At 46.7% G+C, this 26410-nt stretch overlaps 1 protein-coding gene across 1 annotated transcript; it reads right to left on the bottom strand.

Annotated features, from left to right (window-relative positions):
- Positions 1-10482: 10482 nt before the first annotated feature.
- LOC135912050 (forkhead box protein C2-like) lies at positions 10483-17821 on the bottom strand. The gene is made up of 2 exons (XM_065444424.1): positions 17687-17821; positions 10483-12716 (listed from the first exon to the last, which is right to left on the bottom strand). Exon 2 carries the CDS (start codon positions 12704-12706, stop codon positions 11585-11587), a length of 1122 nt encoding a protein of 373 aa, XP_065300496.1. The 5' UTR covers positions 12707-12716; positions 17687-17821; the 3' UTR covers positions 10483-11584.
- Positions 17822-26410: the final 8589 nt, after the last annotated feature.

Below are 26410 nucleotides of genomic sequence, written 5' to 3'. Positions count from 1 at the left end.
CGCAGCACTCACCGGAGAAAAGCGCGCGGTAATGAGTTGGGGAGCAGATAAAGCATGCAGAGTATGGGAGGGGAAGGGGCGAGCTTCCGCACCACAGCGTACGACCCAACCAACCAATGTCCAAGTTTACAGCAGGTTCTGCCAGGTTCTATCACATAAGATTACACAATTCGAGCAGCGACCTTCCAAATGCATCGCACTTGGCCTTGACGCGTGCATATTTTGAGGTTCAGTACCAACCTGCGGCAAAAGCCTATTTCCCTCCGATTCGACTTCATTTTCCTTTTTAAACATGTGCAGCTGATCGCAACTTCGATCTTCACCTATAATTTATTTTTAATCGCCTGGGTTGCGACGCGGGATAATGTCGGAACGAAATTACAGTTAAGCATGTAGGCCGATTTCATGAAGATACTGCAAAGGGACTTATGAAATCTATTGTCCTTGAGCCATCATTCGTAGTATTCAGGCTGGTCACTTAACTTCCAACTTCTAACCCTCGTAATGAAAAATGCGCTTTCACTTGAATCCCATGCTTGACTTCGTCAAAATAACGTCTCACGTGAACGCACCGAAGGAAATGCAATGGGTGTCGTGGGCACATTCGTGCCAGGCATCATCTCAATCTAGTGAAGCATAAGAATGATTCTTGCTCACTTGGAATGGTACCTCAAGTGATTAAATATCTATCCGGACGCCACGATGGGCTTTCGTCGAGGTTGCTCATCCATCGACAACGATAGTGATCTGTTTACCTGGGTCTTCGAACAACAACAAAAAAAAAGCATCAGGCGCCTATCAATGTACTTTTTCTCGATGCCAAAAGAGCATACGACCACGTCGCCTATGAAGCCATACTAAACTCACTTCAGGCTGTGAGAGCTGATGGCCAAATATATCAATGGATTTGGTACTATTTGTCTCAGAGGTGCTTTTTCTTACAGACCGAAGACGACCCAACTTCGGAACATTACATCTACAGTGTTGTGCCGCAGGGTGGGGTGTTGAGCGCCATATTGTTGAACTTGATCCTGGTAGGACTTGCCTAGTACTCACCGCGGGCAGTTCATGCCTCGATATACGCAGACGACAATTGCATCGGAGCGCCTGCAGTGACTCGTCTTCAGGTGCGGGTCAGGCTTCAGCGGGCGGCAACCATGACGGCGTCTTAACTCCCAGAACAAGGCCTCAGTGTGCCTACCGAAAAGTGTGCATTGGTTGGCTTTACGCGCAAACAAATGTCATCGTCTCCAGTTTTAATCAACGGTCAACCTGTATTCTATGTTAAGACGCATCGCTCTCTGGGTGTCATCATCGACCGCAACCTCTCGTGGAGACTCACTCCGTCTTTCTGAAGAAGTTATCTTCCATTGCGCAGGTGTTCAGCTTTCTCTGCGGGAAAACCTGGGGTACACTATAGACCATTCTACACTGCAGCTGTACCGGGTACTGTTCCTGGGACTCCTGCGTTACAGTCTACCAGTTTTGTCAAATACATGCAAGGCAAAGTCAAGCGGGGGCTTCACGTTAACGGGCATTTCTGAATACGGAGGTAAGTACGCTTTCATAAATTGTCCTTGTCCCATGCCACGTCCAAAGTAGATAGGGGTATCCGCTGCAGACGCAGGAGTGGAGTACTTCGGACACGAGGCATTGTCTTTATATAGTTCACTCCAGGTACAAGTGATGGCTGGTGTAACAGTTGCGCCAGCCTGAAGTCTCCGAAGAGGGACTTCTCCCCCCGAGAAAGGCTGTGGGGAAGGGAGCAGAGACACCGAGTGATGAGGGCACGGGTGTCCCGCCGGTGGATACATTTTGGGGCAATCAGAAGAGAGCGGTGTTCAGGGGCAAGGGAACAAGGAGTTACAGGTGGCAAGAAAGAGTGAGCATTGCGGTCCACAAGGTCACTGTTGTGGTCATGGCCATGAGCCTGCAACCAATGAACAGTGATGTTTACACGTGAATACTTGTAACTTCTGTGAATCTACTCACAAATACATCGTGTTTTTGTCAGTTGTTTGAGCTGCCTAATTGCGTTGAGGCGTTCAATATATTAGATGTGGGCACCGTCGACGTTAGGCAAGTTAGTCATCGCATCGTGTATAGCTTGCGACTAATTAAATAACGGATCTGAAAAGTCCCTTGCATAGTTGCTGGTAGCTTGGATCTTAGGATGTGTCGGACTAAAGTAGACTTGTTGTCCTTCTCTTGGATTAACCACCTTATCCGTGCAGATCAGAGCGTCTCTTAGGTACGGTCGTTTAAACTCTTGGATTCGGTAGAAACCGTCGGTGCATCTTTGGCGTCTTGTTTGTGGTTATCGTCGTGTAAAAGCACGGTGGAATATTGTCCAATGTCTTAGTTATGCTGAACTCTTCACTGCGACTGACTCTGTGAATGACTCACTCTATTCTTTTTCTTTTCCCTCCTTATCTATTCTTCCCCTTTCTCCCTCCCTAAGTGCAGGGTAGCCTACCGGGTACGTCCTTGGTTAACTTCCCTACCTTTGCCTTTTCGTCTCTCTCTCTCTCTCTTTCTCTCTCTCTCTCTCTCTCATAGAAATAGGCACGGATAGACTATATCTTTTCTTGTAAGCTTTCCTGCTTTCTGTCGCTGATCAGCAAACCCAGAAGTGCTCTTGTGGCGTTGGCATATTAAGGGATAGTCGAGGGAGAGCCATAATTGCTCTCATTGCACTTCTATTGATCACCTCAACCTTGTCCCACTGTTCAGCAGTCAATAGCAGGAACTCGGTGGTAGGAACACACACTGGTTTATCCATTTAGACACAGTCATTTAATATCTGCTGCGGTATATAGCGCAATTATGTCTTATCAGCTGGATTACTTGGAGAGATGGAGACTACTTTAAAGACAAATTGTGAAGTTATGTTAGCTATTTAGCAAAACACACAGACTAGTAAGGGCCGAGTCAATTATTGCGCTAAGCAACTCCACTGAAATGCGCCCCTTTGCATGACTTAGCAACCACAGTCATACAACCGAACGAATATTTACATAAGCAATTCTCAAGATTGATCTTCAGCTGACTGCAACTGCACACTGTTGATAGACAAATATTTGGGATGAAAACATTTGGTCTGCAAGAAGAAAGCAAATTTGTAGGTATAAAATGATTTCGAATACAATGAGAAATAATGAAAAGGATCCAACCTCATGCGTGATGCGCATTTCTTATTCTGTGTCGCTGACCTGGCAGGCGTGATCTTGGGCTAGGGAACGAGATAAGATGCAGAGGCACGCTGTTCATTGTTTAATCTACCCGCGTGTACGTTTAAGCTATAAAGTAAATAAAGAGAGACGTTCATGTGTCTATGCTACCTTTAATGTGAAGCGTGAAATCATTTTATAGTGCACAGTAAGGTCATATAGTAAAGTGCTGTTTTCTTTGCTAAATGGGAGGAGGCGGCTAGGAGTACTGCTCTACTCGGTTGGCCTTCGGGCACTTTTAAGCCTTAATTTAAGAACACAAGAACGCATGCTTTGTTTAATGCGACCATTTTGCGAGCTCGGAGAGTGAGCTTACAGCGCAACTGTTTCCACCGCAAATGCAATGTTGTTGTGCTCTGAAGTATTTGTGCCTTGGAATATGAAGTGCAGGCAGTGCAACCAACCTGAGACTGCAACACTGTTTCATTCTTCGTCGTGACGTATTTGGTTTTTGAAAAATTTTACAGCGAACTGTCAAATGCGGACTGCCCATCTCGTCTCTCGTGGTTACCAGCGGCCACCAAGGCCGGTAGGCGCGCGCAGTAGCTAACCCCAGTGGGGTTGAGAGAGAGGCACGTCACGACAAAGCCCTCTCCCCCCACGCAACACCTGGCGTGCTATTGCGGCATCAGGTGTTCCGTTTCGCCCGCTCCGCTCCGTCTAGGCACGCTCGTGACGTGGCATCGCAGCCAATGAGAATTTAGGCACCGTTTCGCTTCTACTGACGCCGGCTTTCACCCCATTGAGCCATTTGACGATTTCACACCAAAAAGCGCTAGACCCGAGGGGTTTTTGTTTCGAACCCACGTGAATTCGTTAATTTTTTCTTGCTTCGTTTCCGAGGCTTCGTGCGTGATGTTACAAGGAGCGGTGATGTTACATGCAGGGATATCCCGATGCTTAGCACATGACTGCGTAACGCAGTTAAAGTTCAATAGTTTACTCTGTATTTCATCACTCTGGAGCACATGTACCATTTTGGTTATTGAAGCGGAGAATTAAGTCGATCTATCAGAAATGTCATGCTTAAGACCAGCAGTTTCGTGAGATGCGCCCAGAAAATTTGTCACGATACGCATAGACTGCAATTGAAATTCCGATTAACTCTGAACTGCTTGGCTTCCAAGCCCCTGTGGCGTGATGGGCAACACACATGCCGATGAATCAGCTATATCTGCTCATGAAGAGGACGTGCAGAAACCTATCCCGCTGTGAACAACACATGCAGGAGCGAAACTTCGAGTGCTTGCGAATGATGGCCCGCACTCCTTGTAGAACGCGCCAAGTTTCCAGCATCACACGTCTAAGTGGACTGAACCCCTTTCTTTGACTTTGTCCTCCATCTGGACTGTCCTGAACTCAGACAACATTACTCAATACTTTGTTGACTGTGCCTTGGTGTCGTGTTCACAAAATCCTTTGCTTTCCGGCCGCATCGGAAGAGAAGACAGTGCTGCTTGTGACCACTGCGGCAGCGAGAAAACTATTGAACGTGTTATTTGCGCCTATCCTGACTGCTGCGCACACAAGCAGTCACCAGCGACCAAGTTGGCCCGTATTGACGACCGGCCACTTCCGGAGCAGGCAATCAATCCTATAATGCCGGCCTATACAGTAGTCACACCAGAAATTGGTCAAGGCACTATTGAAGTTTTTACGATCGAATGGTTTATTAGAGAGGCCATAATTCGTCCAGAGGTTCCCAACCTGTTTTTTTTACAGTGGAGCTGTCTTAGGCTAGTTTCCAGCGTTTCGTGATGCGCGTAGGCAAAAACGATGGCGGCGTCTATAGATCTAAAATAGCTTAAGCATGAGGCAAAATCGCATCAGTGTATGTATCCGAGCTGCATTTGAGGTCGGATGTGTCAAAACCGGTGATGGATGATGGATGATGGTTTGATACGTCGCGATCTACGCAAACAACGAGAGCACGGCCGTTGCGCCCTGTGCCTTACCGACGGTGGGCCTTGCTGCGGAATGTGCCGACGGGTTTCGCCGTACAGACTGGAGACGGAATCGTTGTCGCCACCGTGCGCGTTCATCCCGGAACCTCAAAGGGGGACCTTGAAGACTTTATGAGCGACGCATTTGGGTGGATCCTCCCGGTGGACCCCAATCTCATCGTTATTGTGAGTGTCTTTAACGTCGATGTGTCTCGTCCCGACGAAAAGTGGTTCTTGGCGTTTCTCTTGGAACGGTTCGGCCTTCAATGTTACACCAAGATCAATGTCTCCACGAAGCGCCATTGGTCGTGCATAGACCTAACGTTTGCTAAGGACATCTCCAGTGACATCACAGAGCCCATGGCCGTATATCATAGCGACTATGGCATCTATAACGTCTATAACTATAACGTCTATAGCGTCTATAAAGGCATAATTAGTCGTCACGAGAAGAAGGTAAATACAAATAAACATAACAACGTGCATATTTGTGTTCCATTGTTTTTTGTTTTATTTTATTTATAGTTTCGTACAGCTCCGCTGGTCCTCCACCTTGACAGAATGGAATGGCTATGAATATTTTTCGCACTTTCCTTCTTTCCCTTACTTCTTCGTCCTTACTTTTCCCCCAGTGTAGGGCAGCAAATCAGAAGCCTCTTTGAAGCGATTCACCTGCCTGCCTTGCCTATCTCATTTTTATCTCTCTCTCACTGATCTGCCATTGATTTTCCACAACAACGATAAGTGTAAACTGTAACGTAAGTGCACTTCGCCACTGATTTCGAAGTCATATTTCGCAAGTATCGTAGTTTAGTTCTGATTTTAATGCTTGGATTCGTTTACTGCTGTACTGCAGCCTTTAGGAACTGCCCATGGCTTGAATACATGGTTCGGCCATGAATCCCCAGCAAACTGCAAGTACAAACTCAGACAGAGATGACGATTCACGAAACACTTTTTTTCTTGCATGAGAAAAGAAGACGAAAAAGAAGAAAACGCAGTGCCACGTCATTTTTCCTAAGTGGAAGTCACCAGCGCTACCAAAATATCAGTATTGTCCAAGTTTTTTGGTATAATCTTTATTGCACGGGTTGTTCATCAGGGAGATCCTAAAGCAATAACTGCCCGTTTTACTGCGATAACTCTCACAATAGTATGCTCAGCTCCAACTCTGATCCGGCATTGTCGGGGCTTTGTATCACGGTTGAAGACGATATTTTTACACTTCATGCGAGTGAAAGCGACTGTTTGTCGTGAGACCGTTTTAGTAGGCTTGAACTAAATAATAATAATAATAATAAGTATAATAATTTCATTTATGTATTTTTTCGCCATGTGTTTCATATTCATAGGCACGGTCCTACAAGACAACTGGGGCTTAGACTGGCCTGTTTGTGTTGTTTTGCATTTTGGCGCCATTTATTATTATTATTATTATTATTATTATTATTATTATTATTATTATTATTATTATTATTATTATTATTATTATTATTATTATTATTATTATTATTATTATTATTATTATTATTATACAGATCTTACGCACTGGGGGAATTAATGCTATACGAGGCGTTTTCCAGGTAGCTCGCTAACATCTTGTTTACAGATGATGCAACGTATCGGTGACGCGAGCGTATGCGTGACGGCAACGGCACGGCTACGGGCACGACGACGACGATGGCTAAACGGCAGCGATGATGGCATATAACGACTGATTTATTGCACTCCGGCGAACAAACGGCCCGACCTGTTCCGGTAGGATCTGGGCCGCTCTCGAAGGCGGAGTATTGTCACATGGCGTCTCAAAGCGCTGGCTGCCACATGGAAGCATGCGGGAAACTGGCACGCTCCAACTTCCATAAACAACTTCTTGCCAGGCGACGTGACGCACGCCAGAGGCAGTCGTAAGGCTGACAATTATATCGACGCGTTCCCCTTTTGCGTTTGTGCCCTAGTGCAAAGTTGGGCGAGCGCACATGATCTCGCTTTTCTGAATAAATTGTCGCTACGCGACGACGTGTCGAGCGCGGAAATCATCTCAAAGCACTGTAGTTGGCACGAGGAGAGAGGTACGGTCCAAGTACTACTTGAATTAGCTTATTTCCATTCGCAGGCTATTTGCAACCTCAAGCACTGTCCTAAAGAACCCTTTGAGCATACGCAGCAACAGGCGCTTAGAGGTGCGGGGCGTCCTATACTGGAACTGGGGCGGTGTCCTGCCTCTGCTTGGCGCGCCTCTAAGGTGCTTCTAGCTTTCCTGGGAGATGCAGCTAGGCTTCAATAAGACTTTGTAGATTACCTTGAATTTGTAGGCTAGTGCGTTTTGCGTGTGTATTCGTGTGCGTGTTCTTTTCTATCACTCACTCATTTCATCCAGCATAATATATATGGCACCTGGTGTAGCAAGCGCCAAGCCTGACGATATAAGCTGCCCTCTCAAGTTATCACTAAACATTTTCTATATATCTGCTCTGCTTAGGGGCGCATAGCGGGAGTTCAACCACAAACCGAAGCTAAAGTAGACCTCATATACGTTGACCATAGAGGCGCCACTGTGTCATGTGTAGAGACCGCAATCTTAGGCAAAATGCCTATTTTTTCCTTGCGTTATTCTTGCGCCTATTTAACATATAAGAGGGAACTATGGGTTTACAAACATTTTATGGGTACTGTTATTGTGCCTATAAATGTCTATTTCGATTTTGGTGCCATATTATCTATTAAGAGCCTAAAAATGCCCTTTTCAGTGTTTTTTACTAGCCTTGTTTTGTTTATAATGTTATACTGTTCAACGTATAATGCTATAATGTTGTTCCGCGAAAAAGCTATTCTTGCTTACAATGTCATTATCACAGCCTCTTACTTTGTACACTGTACTTCTTTACTGCACTGTATACACGTTCTTCGTGTTGTAGCTGGACTTGGATGAGGCCCCTCTGAACAAAGTCTTTTGCAGCTACATCACGCGTTGTTTGTGGGTTATCTACCATCAGCATGCCTGTGCTTTCCAATATATGTTCAACTTGTCTTCGATCGTTGGAAATTCCTCAGGGCCAAGCTCTGCGAACATGTCTAAGCCTGCCACGGTGTACACCGACTTCCGTCACAATAGAGGAATCACGGACCTATCCTACTGAAGGTTACATGTCCTGTAAGCCACTTCGAGTTCCCCTCCAACTGCTGACTCGACATACACACACGCACCATCCCTTCTTTCCAATTCAAGAAAACCGACCAAGCTGCACCTACTCAACATGTCTCGCTAGTCACAGGCATATCATTCCCTGAGACTTCGCACTTACCGTCATCTCCGGTACCACAAAACGGGCGTCTTCACATGCCTGGGATTTCGAAGAAGTCGCGTATCCCTTCCACTGGCCTTAAACAACTCACCTTGGCCCATCTGGTTGTGCTATACGACGTCTCTGTGCACATATACACAGACGGATCCGTTACTTCATGCGACTCGACCGCGGCCTTTCTGATGCCTCAGCTGGGCACATCCCGCCAATACAAATTGGACCCCAAATCGTCTTCAACAGATGCAGAGCTTGTCGCAATACGGGAAGCTGTCCGTTTTGTCTTCTACCTGACAGCGCGTACATGGACTTTCCTTTGTGGCGCAATATCAGCGCTGCAATACATCGATTCTCTCTCGAGAAGAGGCCAGTATTACATGCTAGCATTAGACATCCCACAAATATTAGATCTTGCGCAGAGGAACGGTCACTCAATTACCTTTTAATGGGTACCTGGTCACTGTGGCTTGGTCCGCAACGAGCTAGCTGATGCAGAAGCAAGAACCACTTTTCCTACAACCGTGGGCGTAAAGATTCCATGCTCGCGAAGCGATGTAAACTCTTTGTTGACTGCGCTCATGCGACATTGCACAGCACATTTCTGGGCTCAACCGGACCATCGGCGCAAACGCCTGCGGGAAATAGTTTGTAGCAGGACTTTTCGCCTCCCGGCTAATGTCAAGCGATGCCAAGTTAAGCGTGCGTCATCGGATTCGCGTGGGCGTCGCCTTCACTCGACGTTACGCACATCTTATCGGCCGTGCGGTCAGCCCGAACTGTGAACGCTGCCAACTGTCTGAGACTCTCCAACATCTGTTTTGCGACTGCCCTCTCTACGCATCCCAGCGGAAGCAGGCACTGGCAAGCAAACATTGTCCGAAACTACTATTTTGTGCGCAATGTGTGACCCTACAGTAGCATCAACAGATACAAGGGCTGCACGGGACTACTTGAATATCACCGGACTAGACGCGAGGCTTTAAGGAAACTACTGTGTCAGTGTATGCATGCCTCCCTTCTTCCTCCGCATCATCATATTTCATCACTCTTTTTTGTCCTCTTTTCTTTTTCCCCTGTGCAGAGTAGCAGGCGAGAGCATGCTAACTCAGGCCGACTTGTCTGCCTTTCTAATAAATTATCTCTCCTCCTACTGCACTGTATTTTTTCTTCCTGTTTCTTCTTTTCCTTGGAAAGTCATACATTAGGTATCACAACCATATAAACAGTAATCTACTCGTGCCTGGGCCACACGTTGGTCTAAATAAATAAATAAATAAATAAATAAATAAATAAATATTAATTCGTTTGGGAACTTGGCTGAAGGCAGCTGAATATTACCAAAAACAATTTGCTGGTACAAAGGCTGCTACCAACAGTTTTGCAGCAGACGAGAGCATCGCTGAGAAGGGCTCAAACTGCGGTACACGGACGATACACTAAAAAGTGGTTTAGCGTGTACTTGTGTACTGACTTCACAGCCGTCGTCATAGAAAAACTTGAATGTTCGGGCGCCTCTCTTACCCGGAAGTGGGGCTCATTTTGGATTTTCAGGATACGTTCGGGGGCCACCAGCCCCCATGTACCTGTTGCATCAGTGACAGAGATAGTTCGAGACTTCAGTCTGTCTCGGGCTAAAATCTCGGGTTTTCGGTAGAGAAAGAACTGTCGAAGGTTCTGACCGGCGAACATTCTGAAGTTATAGAGGGCGTTAGATTGTCGAACGCTCTGAAGCACAAATATGCACCCCTAACTTCGGTGTATGTTGAGTGCCTGCTTTTCTGTCTGCAAACCTATACTCAGTGAAGAAAGGTGCAACAAGAAACCCGAAAATGTTGAAATCTTGAGATGCTGCTTGTTTGTCACTGCTCTCACAACTTTTCACATAGTGTATTGTCACAAAATTTTAGAATAAATCTTCAAACCTACGCAACTTGCATGTTTATACATTGTATCCTTTTAACCGAGAAAATAAAGTGAATTTCACAAAACAAAGGTTTAGACGCCTGTGTTCCTAAGGAATCAACATTTATTCTCAGATGCACAGCGGAAGTTCTTATTCATTGAGCCTATACATGGCTGAAAGGACAGTATTTGGCGCTTGCATATGCCTTAAATGACAGATTTAGTGCATTTTATAGGCGGCTAAAATAGCATTTTCCAGTGACCAAACATCCAGTATCTATTCGAGTGTCAAAGTGACCATACACGTTGTCTTAAAGTTCACGCCCTATTCAAAGTGGGCTGTGCCCGACGTAGTCCGCCTCCACTCCTTCCCGCCACTTTAACACAATAAGAAGCTCCCACAGGTGAAACAGAAGAGAAAAAAAAAACGTCTAGGGCAATTTGACTTGAGAATCAAAATAGGAGAACCCTCAAGTGCACGCACGATTACGCTTCTCATGACATTTATAACTAATTATGGTACATATCAAGCATTAAGATGACTATGAATCGAATGCATGTCATCGGTGACGTCAGTTTCCTGACCAGTTACGGTGGGAAGTCCGGGAGAAATATAGCCCCCTTATCCCCATGCCTCCCCTTTCAAAAGAAGAAAAGAAAAAAAAAGCGCGTTTGTATTGAGAAAAAAAAATATATACGATTAGAGAGATTCCAGCTCCATAGCTTCTTAACGAGCATACGTAACGACTGAATTGGTTGACACCTAATTTGACACATTACATAAAATGAGGCACCGCTTCGATAAAACAACCGCACAACGCAAATAAATTTAGCTAAAAGACTATTCGGCCTAAATATATGTCATAGTGTACCATATAGGTACCATGCCACCGGTACCACAATGATACCATACCGCTGTTTCATATCAATTAAGTTATACTCTTTTCTTTTACCATAGCTTGTATGTGTGTTCTTTCCCTGCCGATTTAGCTAGTTATGAAGTTTCGATGCAATATAATTTCTAAAGCCTGCGGTGCCTCACAGTATATTGGAGCTGCAGCCCACGAATTCTAAGATCGACGCATTGGTGTTCGGGTTCCGACTATAGGTCAGTGACATTTATTCTGGATGAACACATACCTTCGGGGACATCATAAATAGGTGGCAGAATTGAAAACGATTACTATAGACGCACGCATGCTATATGTCACGGCGTAGGAGTTCTTTTTTCACCAAGTTGGACCTTCAAAAGCGGCGGAAAGGCATCGAAGGCCGCCTGAGCATCAGCTGAGGCGAGCGAGCGTTTGTAACTCACGAGCGTCTCGTACCTACTCAGTGGCGACCACAAGGCACCGCCAGGCTGTCCTTGCGTTTGAGCGAAGCCCTCCGCCGCCAACCAGCTTTTGCCGAAACACAGCGGCAAAGAGAATGCGGGCAAGTGGCCGCACAGCGTATCGCCACCGCAGGCGGTTGCGCTGAGCAGTGGTACGTGTAGCTGCGGCGCGTCCGTTTCCGTTCGATTCATCGCTGCCTTCGAGGGCCGCCTCATGATGCTCTCGATGGTAAAGGAGCTATTGAACCGTTCGCCAGCTTTCGCCGTATCTGCGGGCGTCGGCGATGAGATGCGGCCGGGCTGCGCGGGCAGCTCGGGCGTTCGCGGTGCACTAGACGGCAGCGGCAGCCTGACGGCAGTGGACAGGTCGAGCTCGTGGTAGGGTCGCCCCGCCGCCGCAGCGGCTGCTGCGAAGAGTCGCTCATGCTTAGCAAAGGCGACTGTGGCCGGGCGATCCATGTCCATTGCGGGCTGCTTCTTCCTGCGCTTTCTGCGCCTAAAATTGCCGTTCTCGAACATGGACTCACAGTTGGCGCCCAACGTCCAGTAGTGGCCCTTACCAGGCTTGCCTTTCTCGCGCGGCAACTTGACGAAGCAATCGTTGAGGGACAGGTTATGCCTGATTGAGTTCTGCCAGCCCTGCTTGTTGTGGTGATAGAAAGGGAACCTATCCATGATAAACTTGTAGATACCGTTGAGCGTTATCTTCTGCTCGGGAGTGCTGCGGATGGCCATCGTGATGAGGGCGATGTACGAGTACGGAGGCTTCATCGCCCCTTCGGCGACGGCCAGGCTCGTGATGTCTGAGAGAGCCCCGACGTCTGGTCGGTAGTAGGGGCTGATGGGATAGGTAAGAGAGCCTGCTCGTTGCTCTGGAGACGAGAGACAACGCGGGTAACTATCGGACACTGGAACCAGGCACCCAGGTGGATAGAAAAATTCTGAACTGCAGGCACCTGCATGGTTCAGCGCCTGAGTGTCAGCTGACGACTTCATAGATGCGTGCCTGCAATGGGAACAAAAAGCTTTTCACAATGCAGACCAGCGCAAGATTAAGAAATGAGGAGGGGGCGGGCGAAGACAAAGGGGCTCAAGTCCGAGGCCCCATTTCTTACAGAAGAGGCAAATGTGATTACCAAAATATAAGAGAGCTCCGAAGGGTTATAATAGCTTACCAGAAAGTAAAGGGGGCGAGAGGGCATAGTTAGGTTACTTATATTGCTTTTATATATGCTTTTTTTTATTTTGCGGACTTTCTTAATTTGTTGATCGAAATTATGTGAGTTCTAACATTGTACCTCTCTCTCTCTCTCTCTCTCTCTCTCTCTCTCTCTCTCTCTCTTTATGGGCTAGCAGATACAACCTAGGCTGAATGTAACTATAAATCATGAGTATCAATTTTATTGTTTGATACAAACCGCACAACTCCAAACTAGCGAGGGCCAGACCGGGCTTTTCTGGGATCCGCGCGGGTCACACAGTAATGGGAAATGTTGCATCTTTTGCTTGCGGAAAAGCAGTTTGTGTAATAAAAAATTATCTGCAGTGTCGGCAGTCTTGAAAAAATGTTATCGGCTCACAAACGTAGGTACTTCCAAAGAAAGGCGCCAGTTTCAAGACATTCATTGGCTATGTTTCAGTATTTGTCGTTAAACTGAACGAGGGGCTACTCCTGCAGCATACCTTTCAGCTCTAGCGAACAGTGCATTGTCGATCAGTATTAGTTGCACTGCACAATCACAGTCCTAAACAAGCGGTCGCTCAGTTTCTTATATTGTAATGACTTGAAGCACTCTTGGAAATCTTTCGAAAAGGTTCTGAACATTTTCTGAAGATTCGGCGTTGTGTTTTGCTTCTCCGCGTGTATGAAGGTTCATCTTTGAACTGAAAACCATATCCGATGCTAACAATTACTCAAAATATGCCATTCCTTTTCAATTCCTAAGTATGAGTTCTGTTCGAAACTTTACAGCTTTAACCATGGGCAAGAAGTTGCGATTTGCACCGAATAACAATAATGTAAGTCTCGATGGCAGCATGTCAATTAATCAAAGCTTCTAGCTTTGGTCCCTTTATTACGTGCTTTAAAATATGGCAATCAATGCCACCATTTAATTTGTATCTGCCTAGTACAAAACTTCGAACGACGTTGTTAGTGGCCATGTTACTAAATCCAAATAACCTTTGTTGACACCCACTCCCAACGCGTTGTCGTGTGAGAAACTATTTCGTTCATTCGATCGAGACATATTGGGAAAGCACTGGTTCGATTCAGTTCTGGACACTGCACCATTAATGCAATCCTGACGTCTTAACTTGACAAACACGTTCGGTTGTCACGCGCATTTATCTGTTCCAAGCAAACGACCCCATGCTCCACATATTTTTCTATTTTTCTTTTTGTTTGAGCGTGCTTTACGCTTCGAACGATTCATATCGCGCATTGGGTTGGGCGCCAAAATTGTCGTTTCTCTCATCACGTGACCACGCGCTAATTGCAGCCCCACAACACCATAGAAATGTGTTCACTCGGCCGCGGGCCTCTGAAAATCCGCTCGCGGGCCGTATGTTGTGCAGCCTTGGTTTAATAGAAGATATGCTAAGCTGAGTTTCAGACATACATTTAAATTACATAATCGTAAGCCTGTCATTCTGAAAAGTCATTCTATTAGGTAAAATTTTTGTGAGACGACTAACGAAGCCATCATGACTTCCCACATCTAATCTCATAAATCATTTTCTATTGACGAATTAAAGTTTTTACCACCACCTATGAGACGACTAAGCTTTTGAGATACCTGTCGTCAAAGGTGGATTGAATCTTCATTTTTCAAACCGGCGCGTTGCATGTTTTGGCGGAGGCATGATTTAGGCGGAGGGTATGGCGCTGGAGGGTCGCCGCCGTGTTCTGATGTGTCAAATAGGATAGGGGTTCATTCAGCGGCCGGCTAAGAGAAAAGAGCAAGAGTAAGTATACGGCGGGCCCACAGGTTGCTCAAGTTGAGTCGAGGCATCGTGGAGGATTTTCTAAAGCACAAACAGGAGTGTCGATTCACGCCAGCGGGTGTGTCGGGCCCCGAACGTCTTAGAACAGCCTTACAAATCAATTTATGGTGATGGCCTTCGTATGTGTAATATGAATGCATGACGTCATCTGAATAAAGGAAAACTGTTAATTACAGAACGTTTGTCAATGTGTTCGTGAAGCTCAGTGAAACTCGTTTCGCAACATGAGGCCACCAATAAATGCAACCAAGACTCAAAGGGGCGGACTTGGCTACACGCCGATGGCTATTGTTAAAAGTTTTGTTCAAAGTAGAAAGTAAAAAGAAGCCACACTGTATAGTGCACACGTGCGTCACACGGCTTTCACAAATGTTGAACCATGCAAACAAGTATTACACGGCGTTGAACCATAAAAAAATCGTCCGACTATACATGCTGATAAGCACGTATTTTTCACAACCTGTGGTGACGTCTCACAAGATTGCAAGCAAGACAGAGCTGAGCAATTTGATCACCTTGCGCGAGGGAAACACGTAAAGGGATGAAAAGCGAGGCGAGAGAGGAAAAATATCGAGACTCGTTTTTTTTTTGCTCTTGTTTTTGTTTTTCAATATATAGGTCACAATTCCTTCACAAAAAGTGCATATATATTCGAATAGATGTCTAATTATAGATTCTGTAAACAATAATCACAAAATATCTAAGACTGATTCGTCCCCATCAATGTCATGTTAGCTGACAAACTAAATACCTGGCTAAAGAAGAACTGGCTCTCAAATTAAATAACTACTGCGAAACAAAACTTTTGTAAGGTTCGCTGTTACCATCATGTTGCTTCATGGAAACGTCAAACTTTACATGTTTTCCGCATGCAGTAAGGCTTTCCCCATTAGTCCAGCTGCACAAATTCTTTCATCAATGTTCATCTGTGCACCGTGGGTGAAAACAATTACATCGTTATTTATCTCAATGGTATTCAAAGGCACAAGAAAAAAAATGTCACACAAGAAATACAAAACCATTGGCATGGTAAAGAAAGCTTATAAATAGGTCGTGTAAGTTCTTTAATGTTAGTTATAAATTAGATTCAATCAAATAAACGATGTCCGGAGCGTTGCGGATTCAAGGAGCTCCGGATTAATTTTGATCACCTGGCTTTCTTTAACGTGCACCTGAATCTAAGTACAGGGGCGTTTTCACATTTCGCCCCCATCGAAACGCGGCCGCCGCGGCCGGGATTTGATCCCGCGACCTCGTGCATAGCAGCGCAGCGCCAAAGCCACTAAGCAACCACTGCGGGTTAGCCTCATATTCATTTCATTTCCACATGATGGTCTACTGTCCAGCACATGTGTTTGGCGATGCACGAACGTTGTCAGGAGCAGCTGTACTGGCACCTTTTCTGCTTGTTCTTGTTCTTCTTGCCCCCCCCCCCCCGCCCATCTCTCTCTCTCTCTCTCTCTCTGTTTTTTTTTTTTTTTGCACACCGTATATTTTGATCTTACTATTGGCATTTCATTCAGTGAAGCGTTGACAGGAAAATGTGGCCATTCGCGTAGCTTGTAGCTGATTTTAGAGAGCTTATCGCGGTTCCACTTTCCTTACCAAATATTAGCGACTATTACTACAAGCACACTGACATAACTTCTGAGGCGATCGCATTGTAGTAACACTGCAACAAACAAAATAGTCTGGGAATCGAAAACATTTTCTTTCGTGGAGGTTTGTTTTCTTTTCATCGGTGCATTCGAAAGTGCTTACAAAGGAAGCTGCCAATGGTGGCTATTATCTACCGTGATCTACCGCGATAGATAAAAGCTCTGAAAAAGGAAGGAGTATTTCACGGCTCTTCTAAAACATAGCTATCGCTGCGCTCCATGCAGGAAATACAAATAGGGATGTCGAAATCGTTTGGCGGCTGGGGAGAAAGAAAGCGGAGATGGTGAGCAACGGTTACACGCCCGCGAATGTGTTCACCATTGGGCAGTGTTTGTGTGCGCAAGCGTTCTGATCACTGGGGCAGAGGGGTGGAGACTCGCCCGCTTGTGTGGTTCTCATCGGGACGTTTCATTAAATACATAAAGTGGCATAAGTGGCCTCAATGAAAAACGATCTCACTTCAGTATGCAATAACCGAGGAAATATATTTACTGGCGTGTCGAATACGGTCACATTTGCATGTCTCAATTAACATGCGCTAAGCTAGTAAGGTCACGTAAATGTAAATGCGTTGAGAAAATGAACACTCACAGGTATTTATCAAACTAATGAACGCGCAGTGAAGTAAAACGCAGTGGTTGGCGCAAATTGATTGTGATGGTCATGTAGTCTGTCCCAAATGTGATTTTCTACATAAAGCTCATTTGAGCGGAGATTAATATAGTCCGCAGGAAATAATAATAAGATAAGATGTCAATTCAAGCAAACAACATGAGAGAAGCATTTCCTCTTAGCTCCACACAGCTGGATAAACCTTCGTTTCCTATTTTTGGACATAAAAGCACGTGTCGGACACCAACACCTTCTTCGCAAGAACAAGTTTTTCGTTCAGTCGCCTTGCAAAAAGGATATTGGAACTTAAAAACTTGGATCAAAGTGCCTAAATAAACATATATATATATTATGTTTCAAACAGCTTGCAATATAACCCTGAGGGCGGCATTGGCATAAACGAGCGTGACAGGAGAAGGAAGCCAGAGCTATTGGCAAGCAGTGACTTCATTTCCACGTCGCCCCAAAATTACCGCACAATGTCCCAATTCGCAGTCCGCTGACAAGTCGCACATGCTTCTTGAAGTACAAAAAGACAAAAATCCTTTACGCGTCTCATTATCATTATCACGATGATCAGGTAGTTAACACTCTCATGCCCACAACACATGCGTTTCGGTACGCCGTACAAGAGGATAATCGCTCAAACAGACGTAAACTGCGCGCTCGTCTGGTGACGTTCCGTCGGCCGGCACTCACCCCAGACGCGAGCAGACGACGCGGACGAACAGAGACGAGCCCGGCGGCCGAGTGCGCGCTGGCTGCGAGAGCGCGAGCGAGCAGTCCGATCAGCGCCGTGGCGGAACCGTTTCTGATTAAAAACCACCCGGCCTCTTCTTAACAGCGCAGTTTATATATCTGTACGTCGACAGAGGGACTACATACACAAACAGTCACCCCCTCGCCCCGGCCCCTCTCTCCCCGCGCGATAGAGAAATATAAATGTTTTCGCTTCTGCTTCCTTTATGCCGGGCGCCTAGGAAAAATAAAGGTCTCCCCCTTCTGAACACATCCCTCTCGACGAATATTTATGTTTAGATACATTTTATGAGCCTCCTCGTTCCGGTCGCCCGGTCGGCGTGAATCAGCAGGCACCGTGCGCGGCGTTTGTCGACGGCGCCGAGAGATGTCGCCGCGGCCGGGGCTGCGCGCGGGGCCCGCGCCGCGAGCTCGCGCGTGATGCTGCCGCGAACTCAGCGTCGCCGGCTTCGCCATCTAGGTGCACGAGTCCAAGGTGCTATTTGCATGTTCAGTACCGGCGCCCGTCAAACGACCCGTTTCTGTTACCCAGGTCTCGAGCTTGGAACTGCATGCGGCACATTCTCGGCCAATGGAAAAGCACCATGCACCTGTGCGTTATGCACCACTAAAGCGCTGCTGACGTTCTTGCGGGTCGCGAGCCCTAATGAAACTTTGTAAATGTCTCTACAGTATTATAAACACACACACACACACACACACACACACACACACACATATATATACATATATATATATATATATATATATATATATATATATATATATATATGTATATATATGTGTGTGTGTGTGTGCGTGTGTGTGTGTGTGTGTGTGTGTGTGTGTGACTGTATGTGCTGTTTAGTGTTTATCATTATACATATTATCATCACCTAGCATTTGAAGTAGCATGTCAGACGAAACGCCACCCATAACCCCAATATCTTAAAGTAACAATCAAGAGTGTCATTCAATTCCGTCAGACTGGTAAACTATGCCTTCCGAACTCCATTTGCATTCATTTGCCGGAAAAAAAAAGATTTATTTTTTATTTTTTCACTAGCCGTAATGACCGCCGAATTTCTACCTGTTGAATATTACGCTGAAACCTCAGTGTCGGTACCACGTTGGTACATCAGTATGAAGCCGCACATTTTAATGTATTTTCTCGCATTTGGCCCATTTTGGTGCACAGAGAGGTCTCCCGCTTTTATAGGTTCTCCCTTTGGTTACTTTAGAATGGAATTTATTCCTTATTTACCAGGTAAACATTAAACTAGACTTGAGTAGACGCTGTCAAAATCCATAACGTCACGCCAAGCTGGTGCAGCAACTTAACTGCAGCGCCGCCACCAGCCTTTCCTTCTTGCGTCTTTCTTTGTTTTTACCGGGCCTCCTCTCACAGCAACAGTGGCTGTTTCGTTACTGCGCAATCGTAATTTACTAGCTCTGTATTTCTCTTTAGCGTGCCCTCAACGATGGTGTGCTGATGGGGCTCATTCAAGTACGCCGACGAAAGAACGCATTGATGACAGGGAAAAGCAAAACCAACTCGTCAAAATTGGCTATACACAGCAATAAAAATGGTACAAAGATCTCGGAAGAAGTCTGCCATCCTGCACTGTGTTATTTTTGTTGTTTCCCAATAGAGTTTAAATGGAAGGACAAGCGCGTGTTAGAAGTTTTATCCAACAATCGATTACGCCACGGCCTTGAGAAATTAAGTTTAAAGCATGTGGGGCAGTTTTTAATGGAGTTTTTAATATATATAGAGGAGTGTGTTTGAATATGTATTGTCCGTGGATCACAGCTCATACTTTCAGCAAGGCTATCACTTTGCAAGATATCGGCATGAAAGTATTCCGCGTGTTTTACACGTCGCCGATTGAAACAGGCGCCGATTGAATATGCATTATCCCTTCGCCGCTTATAGCGCTTTGCTTGCAAAGGAAGAGAATGACGAAGAAGAAACTACCTGAATTAACGTCAGTATAAGAGTGATATAGGTACCAGGCGGCTTGGCGATATCTAGGCTGTCGTCACAACTGTGAGTCACGTTCACAATCGCAAGTGTTCCGGCCCCGGTGCGCCAGCTGTTGTTCGTTTTTATACAAACCGAAATGGTATGCGTTTACCTGTCGCCAATTTTAATCCGATTTTTACTGAAGCCGAGAGGCAAAAGAAATATTGAAAACTTTGGCGCGCTCACTTTGCAAACGATTCGAGTTTTCCTAAATTTACTTTTTGTCCTCTCACGGTGCGTGCACCAATTCACAGTTCGCTCGACACTTATGGGGTGCTTGACATTTTCCAAAGCGCGATAGAATGCCCGTAGCAATATGAAGTAGAAAAAAAAAGCTTATTATTACACCATTGTTTACCTTTGGGACTCTGGTGTTACGCTGCTGAGCACGAGGTCGCGGGATCGAATCCCGGCCATGGCGGCCGCATTTCGATGGAGGCGAAATGCGAAAACACCCGAGTACTTAGATTTAGGTGCACGTTAAAGATCCCCAGGTGGTCGAAATTTTCGGAGTCCTTCACTACGGCGTGCCTCATAATCAGAAAGTGGTTTTGGCACGTAAAACCCCGTAATTTAATTTTTAACCTTTGGGACCCATCGCAGCTTCTATAAAGCTGTACACGCTGACACCAGCGCCTGATGTTCAGCGCAAGCGAGGTTAATTCACGTCTGCTTCCTATTCGAGGCACACACAGTGACAGCGAGTGTCTCTTAGAGATATGCAAACTGTTTGTCGGAGACAGGATACTCGGGATACGAAAAGAAAGCGCGAGAGATACACGGACCTGCTGCACTCGAGATTGCTGTGTTTGGAACTACGTTTCGAGTGTTGCACGCCCTGCTCGAGTGCATAACCGACGTCTGTCATCCTGTTTTTGTTACTGCGACGCTCGACGGCAGCGACAGGCCGCAGGCGGGGCGCACGAGGCCGACACTCGATGCAGTGGCAGAAAACTAGAAATTCGGTAGTCTTCAAGTAGGGCCGCCCGTAGGGCGTGTTTGTAAACAGAGGGCATGTTGTCGTACGTCTTGCACTGCGATACTGGGTGCCGACAAACAGCGATCACCCGACGGAATTTTACGGGGCGCGCTCCGGAAAGACGGCGACGCCCTTTGCACATCTTCTAACCAGTCTCATCGGTACTGATTCCGGTGGAAACAACAGAACGTGGTCGCACTTTGTTTCTTTCGGCTGGCTGCCTTTCGTTTGCCGAGGGCGAAATGATGCGCAACTATTTCCTCGTGAGAAAGTGTTTCAGAGCGCGGCCTTGTATTTTCAGCCGAGATGCATTTTGTTTCTCCTGCCGGCTGACAGGGTAGCGGAGGCACGCAGCTCGTAACGTGTCACATCTCAATGCGGACCCATTTCGCGCGCATTTTCTTTGTGCGTTTGCTCCCGCGCGCCCCAAAAGGGAACGGCGCGGAAGAAACAAGCAGATGAGGCGCGCAATGTGGACGACTAAAGAGAATGAGGCTCCTCTAAGAAAACAGCCGTTGGAGCCGTGCACGCACAAAAGATACGGAGACACCGAGTTGCTACAGGCAACGAAAATACGGCGCCGACGGGCTGATAGAGATGCGCGCTGAGAGATGCCTCCCCCCCCCCCCCCTTCTCCTTCGTGAGAACCTAGACGAAAAACAGCCAGCAAAGAGACACCACCGGAGAGACGTACGCGTGTGTATATATCTCCGGCCTGGCAGGGCGAAGGCACTGCTCGCGCACGCACGCCTCTTCTTCCCCATTACAATCGCGCGCCCTGTATTTTGAGATTCAACACCGACCGGCGCACCCGCTGAATAAACTTATACGGCCGGAGAGGGAGGGCAGAAAGAGAGGAACAAAAACAATTGACAAGCCACGAGCACAGTTTCGCATTGAGCGGTCTCTTTTTTTTTTCTGCCTTTCTTTTTTTCTCCGGGAAGAGCGTTCGATTAGTCACACTTGTCTCGACGTACGTTCAGAAAAAAAAAAGAAAAGAAAAGCGAGCGAACATATACTGGACGATTTTCGGTCACGAGGATATACGGTGAATGTAACAACGAGTGGCACCGTGTGACGTATGCGCTGATGCGTAACGGAGCTTCCTGCGCACGCGCAGATGGCCTTCTAGTTCAGGCTTCCGAATTCCGCGCCCCATTCATCGGACACAGAAGCGCGTGATTGCCGATTATTTACGAGGGGCTGGACACTTATCCCTCGTCACGTCCTTGTGTTCAGGTCAGAGGAACAAAAAGAAGCGTTTGTTTCGAACAAAGCGGAGCGCCAGTTTTGAAGGAGAAAGAAACTATCTGTACTGGAGTAGGATCCCTGGAATTGACACAGGAAGAAAGCGAAAGTGCCAAGCAGAGAGAAACAGCAGTGACAAGCCCGTTAGAAGCCTATATGAAATAATTATCGACAAAAAAAGAACAGAATATAGTCAATTCTCCTTTTTTAAAATTTCACATTTTACGAGGTTATAGCGTACCTGCATACCTGACTTGTATGCAGCAAAGTGTGAGGAGTATGGGTAACATGAGTGCAAGTTTATACAGTAATTAAGAGTCCCAGCAAAAAAGAAAACGTATCCCTTGAATGCCCTGACTGAATTGACCGCGAAATGCAAACGATAACTCATTCACTTTCCCGCTATCTCCACGGATAGACCTAATCAATCACTCGGTCGATTACTCAATTAAGGCGACGTGGGACACACGTTATGTGCCTCGTTAATGACACAATTTTTAATGCGTTAGCATTCTTAGGGTACTTCACGCACTTTCCGGGGGCTTTGCGTCTATCGAACCGCTTTCCCGCCTAGCACTGGGTAGTCCATGGTCGAATGGTTAGCGCATCAGGCTGCTCTGCTGAGGTAACGGGGTTCAAAACCAACCGTCAGACCAACTTGAGTCACTGAGTACATTACAATGTTCTTTTGGCAACGCACCTTTTCTCAAGCCGGCATGGGTCACTAGATGCGGGACTGGGTAGGTACCGTTGGTCAATGAAACTCTTTGACGCCGACTTGGAGGACTGAATATGTGCCACTTGGTGTGCGCTGATCTTCAATAAACCTCTTTGATGCCAACTTGTTCAGTGCCATTGTTCAGTGTTCAGTGCCAATATGTGTGTGCCGCTCTTGAATGAACGTCTTTCACACGAACTTGTGTAACTAGGTATGTGCCACTGGGAATGTGCCACTCTGCAACGATGAAAAGGTTTGCTTGAATTTCTCCGAAGCTAAGCGGAACCTGACCCACGTTACAAGGGTCCCTCAAGTACCGCAACCCGACACTTTAGCAAGCTGTGCGACAAATACTCTGGGTATGTGCCGCTTTTAAATGAACGTATTTCACGCCAGCGCTTTAGCGAGCTGTGCCTTCAATGCACTGGGTATGTGTCGTTCTTCAATGAACCTCTCGGCAACTTGGGTCCCTGAGTATGTGCCACTCGGTGCGCAGTCGGCGAAGGAACGATTCTCAGAGTTCGCTACCCAACATGCGTCCACGCATCTCCCACTGCGACTTGAGGTGCACAAAAACATCAGCGATCTAGTCAAAAGTCATCTGAACGGCCAATTGCAACGTCTCCAACGAACAATGCAGGTGTGCCTCATTCTATCCCGGCTAGGATATGAAACACCAAGAAAACCACAACAGGAAGACCGCATACTTCATGCGCTTAGCATTCGCAGCAAAATTCACGTGACCCCGATTCCCCAGGAATATGCACCCTAACCGTCATAAAGGCCGCATAAAGGCGAGACCACAAGCCCTGGCTCGACTCTTTGGCTATGACACATCGGACACACCGGTCCTATACACCGACGTGGCCCGGTACCCACAGTGACGTGCCCTATGTCTAGTCTTACTAGATAGTAGAGACATTCTGAGGGCTTCGGCCACGCTCAACACTGTGGACAGTGGCACGGAGAAAGCGGCTGCTATCGCCCTAGCCATCGTACACGCTTCAACCATACCGGCGCCGGATGGACCCTCACAGTGTTCACTGATTCACAGACCGCCTGGAGGACTTTGGCACAAGGCATGGTAACACCCTACAACAGGCACGACCCAGGATCTTTTTTTCGGGGGGGGGGGGGGGGGGGGGGCGTACTTTACTAATACAAATATGCATAACGTCCACCATTCGGCATAAAAACGCGTAAACCCAAAAAGGGAAATGAAATAAGGTGTATTTTGCAGGTAAGCCTGTGCGATACACCTCTCCTTTACTTGGCAAACAAGGAACTAAGTCAAATGGACTTGCGCAGGAAAGAAGCGTAGGAAGAACACTGCCAAGAAGAAGTAAAGAAGCCAAAGCATAAAATAAAGATTAGTTTAGTAGAATACAACTTAATAAAAAACAGCTGTTGGCATCCAAGGTACACAAACAGTGCGGAGTTGTGTTACTTCACCAGCCAATCACAGAAGCAAACAAAATCGTCGTCATGCGGCCTTTTCAAAATGGCGTCGTACTTGACATCTCCGGAGCGTCTGCTGTTCTTGAAGAGTCTTTTCATCGGCAGAAGCAATGAGTCGAGCAACAGACATGGACAAAGTGTATGGAGTCTGAGCACGTCCCTCTTCAAAAGTCTGCGGTGCCGTTTATTTCACTGCTGAACCCGTTTTACTAATGAAACTTCACTGGCAACTGAAGTGAAACTTGACAATAAATAGTTGAAGCAAAGCAAGCATGTTATTTCAGTTCAATAAAGAATTAGGCGAGTTCAATAAAGAAATAATAGGCGAGGCAAAAGGCATAAAATTACGTGCCAATAACATTATTTTTGTGGTTACCACCTTATTTGGATAACAGGAAAAGTTTGAGGTACGAATTATTTGCCGCCTCACGGAGGAACAGTGGCGGGCAGTTATGAGGGCGTGGGTGGGGCTTCACTGCAGACTTAATTTGTGTCCGACTATAGTAGCAGTTAAGTTTTTTTGATTGTTCTTTTCTCCTTGAAGTCGACCAAAGTCTCTTCAAGGTGTTTATCGGCGTTGATGAAGCAGGAGGCAGGTTGGAGGTAACAAAACTTGAAGATATATTGCAACGGAAATATTTACACAGTCAAATACAGAGTTAGCAAAAGAACACTGATACAAAACACACAAGTAAACAGCGCCTTACTCTTCTACTTTTTCTTAAGTTAGAGCCTAGGACAACTGTCACTACATACGATCAACCGAGTCTCACTGTTCTACCACTAAGTGGTTACGGCCCAGACTAGCGTTGCATCGTACGGAGTCTTACTGTTCTATCAGGTTTAGTGATTACAGCCTAGACTGAGGAACAAGCACCTCGTCTCGGTTGTTATAGGGGAAAGAGACAAAGAAAACGGGTGGTAGGGTCGTTAGCCCATCCCACGGAAGCAATTGCCAATGAGAGTTGACAGTTTCTTAAGCCACAACCCAAAGGAATGGGCTTACTCTCATAAGTGAATCTATTGGAAAACCACCCTGCTTTCCCTCTTCCCACATCTTCTTCTCCCCCTCCTATTTCCACGTGGTCAGTGACGGCCTCGTCAAACACGCCAGGCATGCATGATTTATTGAGGCCATCTCGCCCCTCAGCGGCGTTTCTAGCCAGCAAGGGGGGGCTCGGGCGCTGGTGTCCCAACACCGCGTACCGTAGTCCCCCTCAAGGTTTTTCCTGGTAGAAAACTAATTACCGCTGGCGGCATCCGGACTCGGGTGCTCTTAAAACGACGCCGCGCCCCTCTCTACGGCGCGCACTGCATGTTGTAACACGACACAAAGCGGGCTCTCCCCAGCGCTCAAAACAAGATGCACGTGGCTGCCGTCCGAATGCGAGGGGCGCGATCCCCCCGCTCCGTACGCGCCAGACGTGGTCAACATTGCTAGCAGCTGCGTCTCTAATTAGCAGGGGACTCAAGAGCCGGCGCCACAACGTCGCGTATACAACCTTTGTCCGCTCGAGCTTTGTCCGCGTGGCCCTATTATGACCATCGGCGGAATGTCAACAAAGCCCGCGTAAAAGCATTTTCTCCGAATCCGTTTTCCGCCTCTGCACCGCGCCCCCCGCGGCGGCGCGCGCCTCGGCTCGTCACCCAACACCACGCGGGCCGTCCGACCCCTCAACAACAGAAACGGTTGCCGCCCGAGGCGCTGGGGGGTGGACGCTTCGCCATTCACAAAACGCATGGCCAACTCGCGGCACTGCAAAAGTATATACAAAACAATCATGCAGCCCTACGCCATCCATTCCGCCTGTTCGACGATGAGCGGCCTAACAGTAGCGTTTTTTGAATTAGCTCTGGAAGAATTATAGAGAAATATATATATTTGCGGAAAATCACAGCTCTTTTGGATCTCTCGTTAATGCTCTACCAAGTTAAGTGCCACAACTCATATTGTTATTTGGGAAGTTACGTAACGATGCGTGGCTGCCAATCCCGTACAACCACGCAGGGCGCAGGACGCTGCGATTCAAGACGTACTAAGCCCACCGCGGAACGTTAGAAAAACACCTACATATGCACAGTAGAGAAGTGACCACGTTATGCGGCTCGAATGATAACTGTAGAAGCGTCATTAGAACACGCGGAAGTGTTCTCCACTTCCTTTGTCTGTTCTACTTCCTTTGTGAATAAAAAGATGTTGATAAATAAATATTTTCATAAACAACGGTTGAATTCATTAATTTTCGCTTTTCCTTC

Source organism: Dermacentor albipictus, chromosome 1, assembly GCF_038994185.2.
Source record: "Dermacentor albipictus isolate Rhodes 1998 colony chromosome 1, USDA_Dalb.pri_finalv2, whole genome shotgun sequence".
NCBI lineage: Eukaryota > Metazoa > Arthropoda > Arachnida > Ixodida > Ixodidae > Dermacentor > Dermacentor albipictus.
This window is presented reverse-complemented; position numbering and strand designations above follow the sequence as displayed.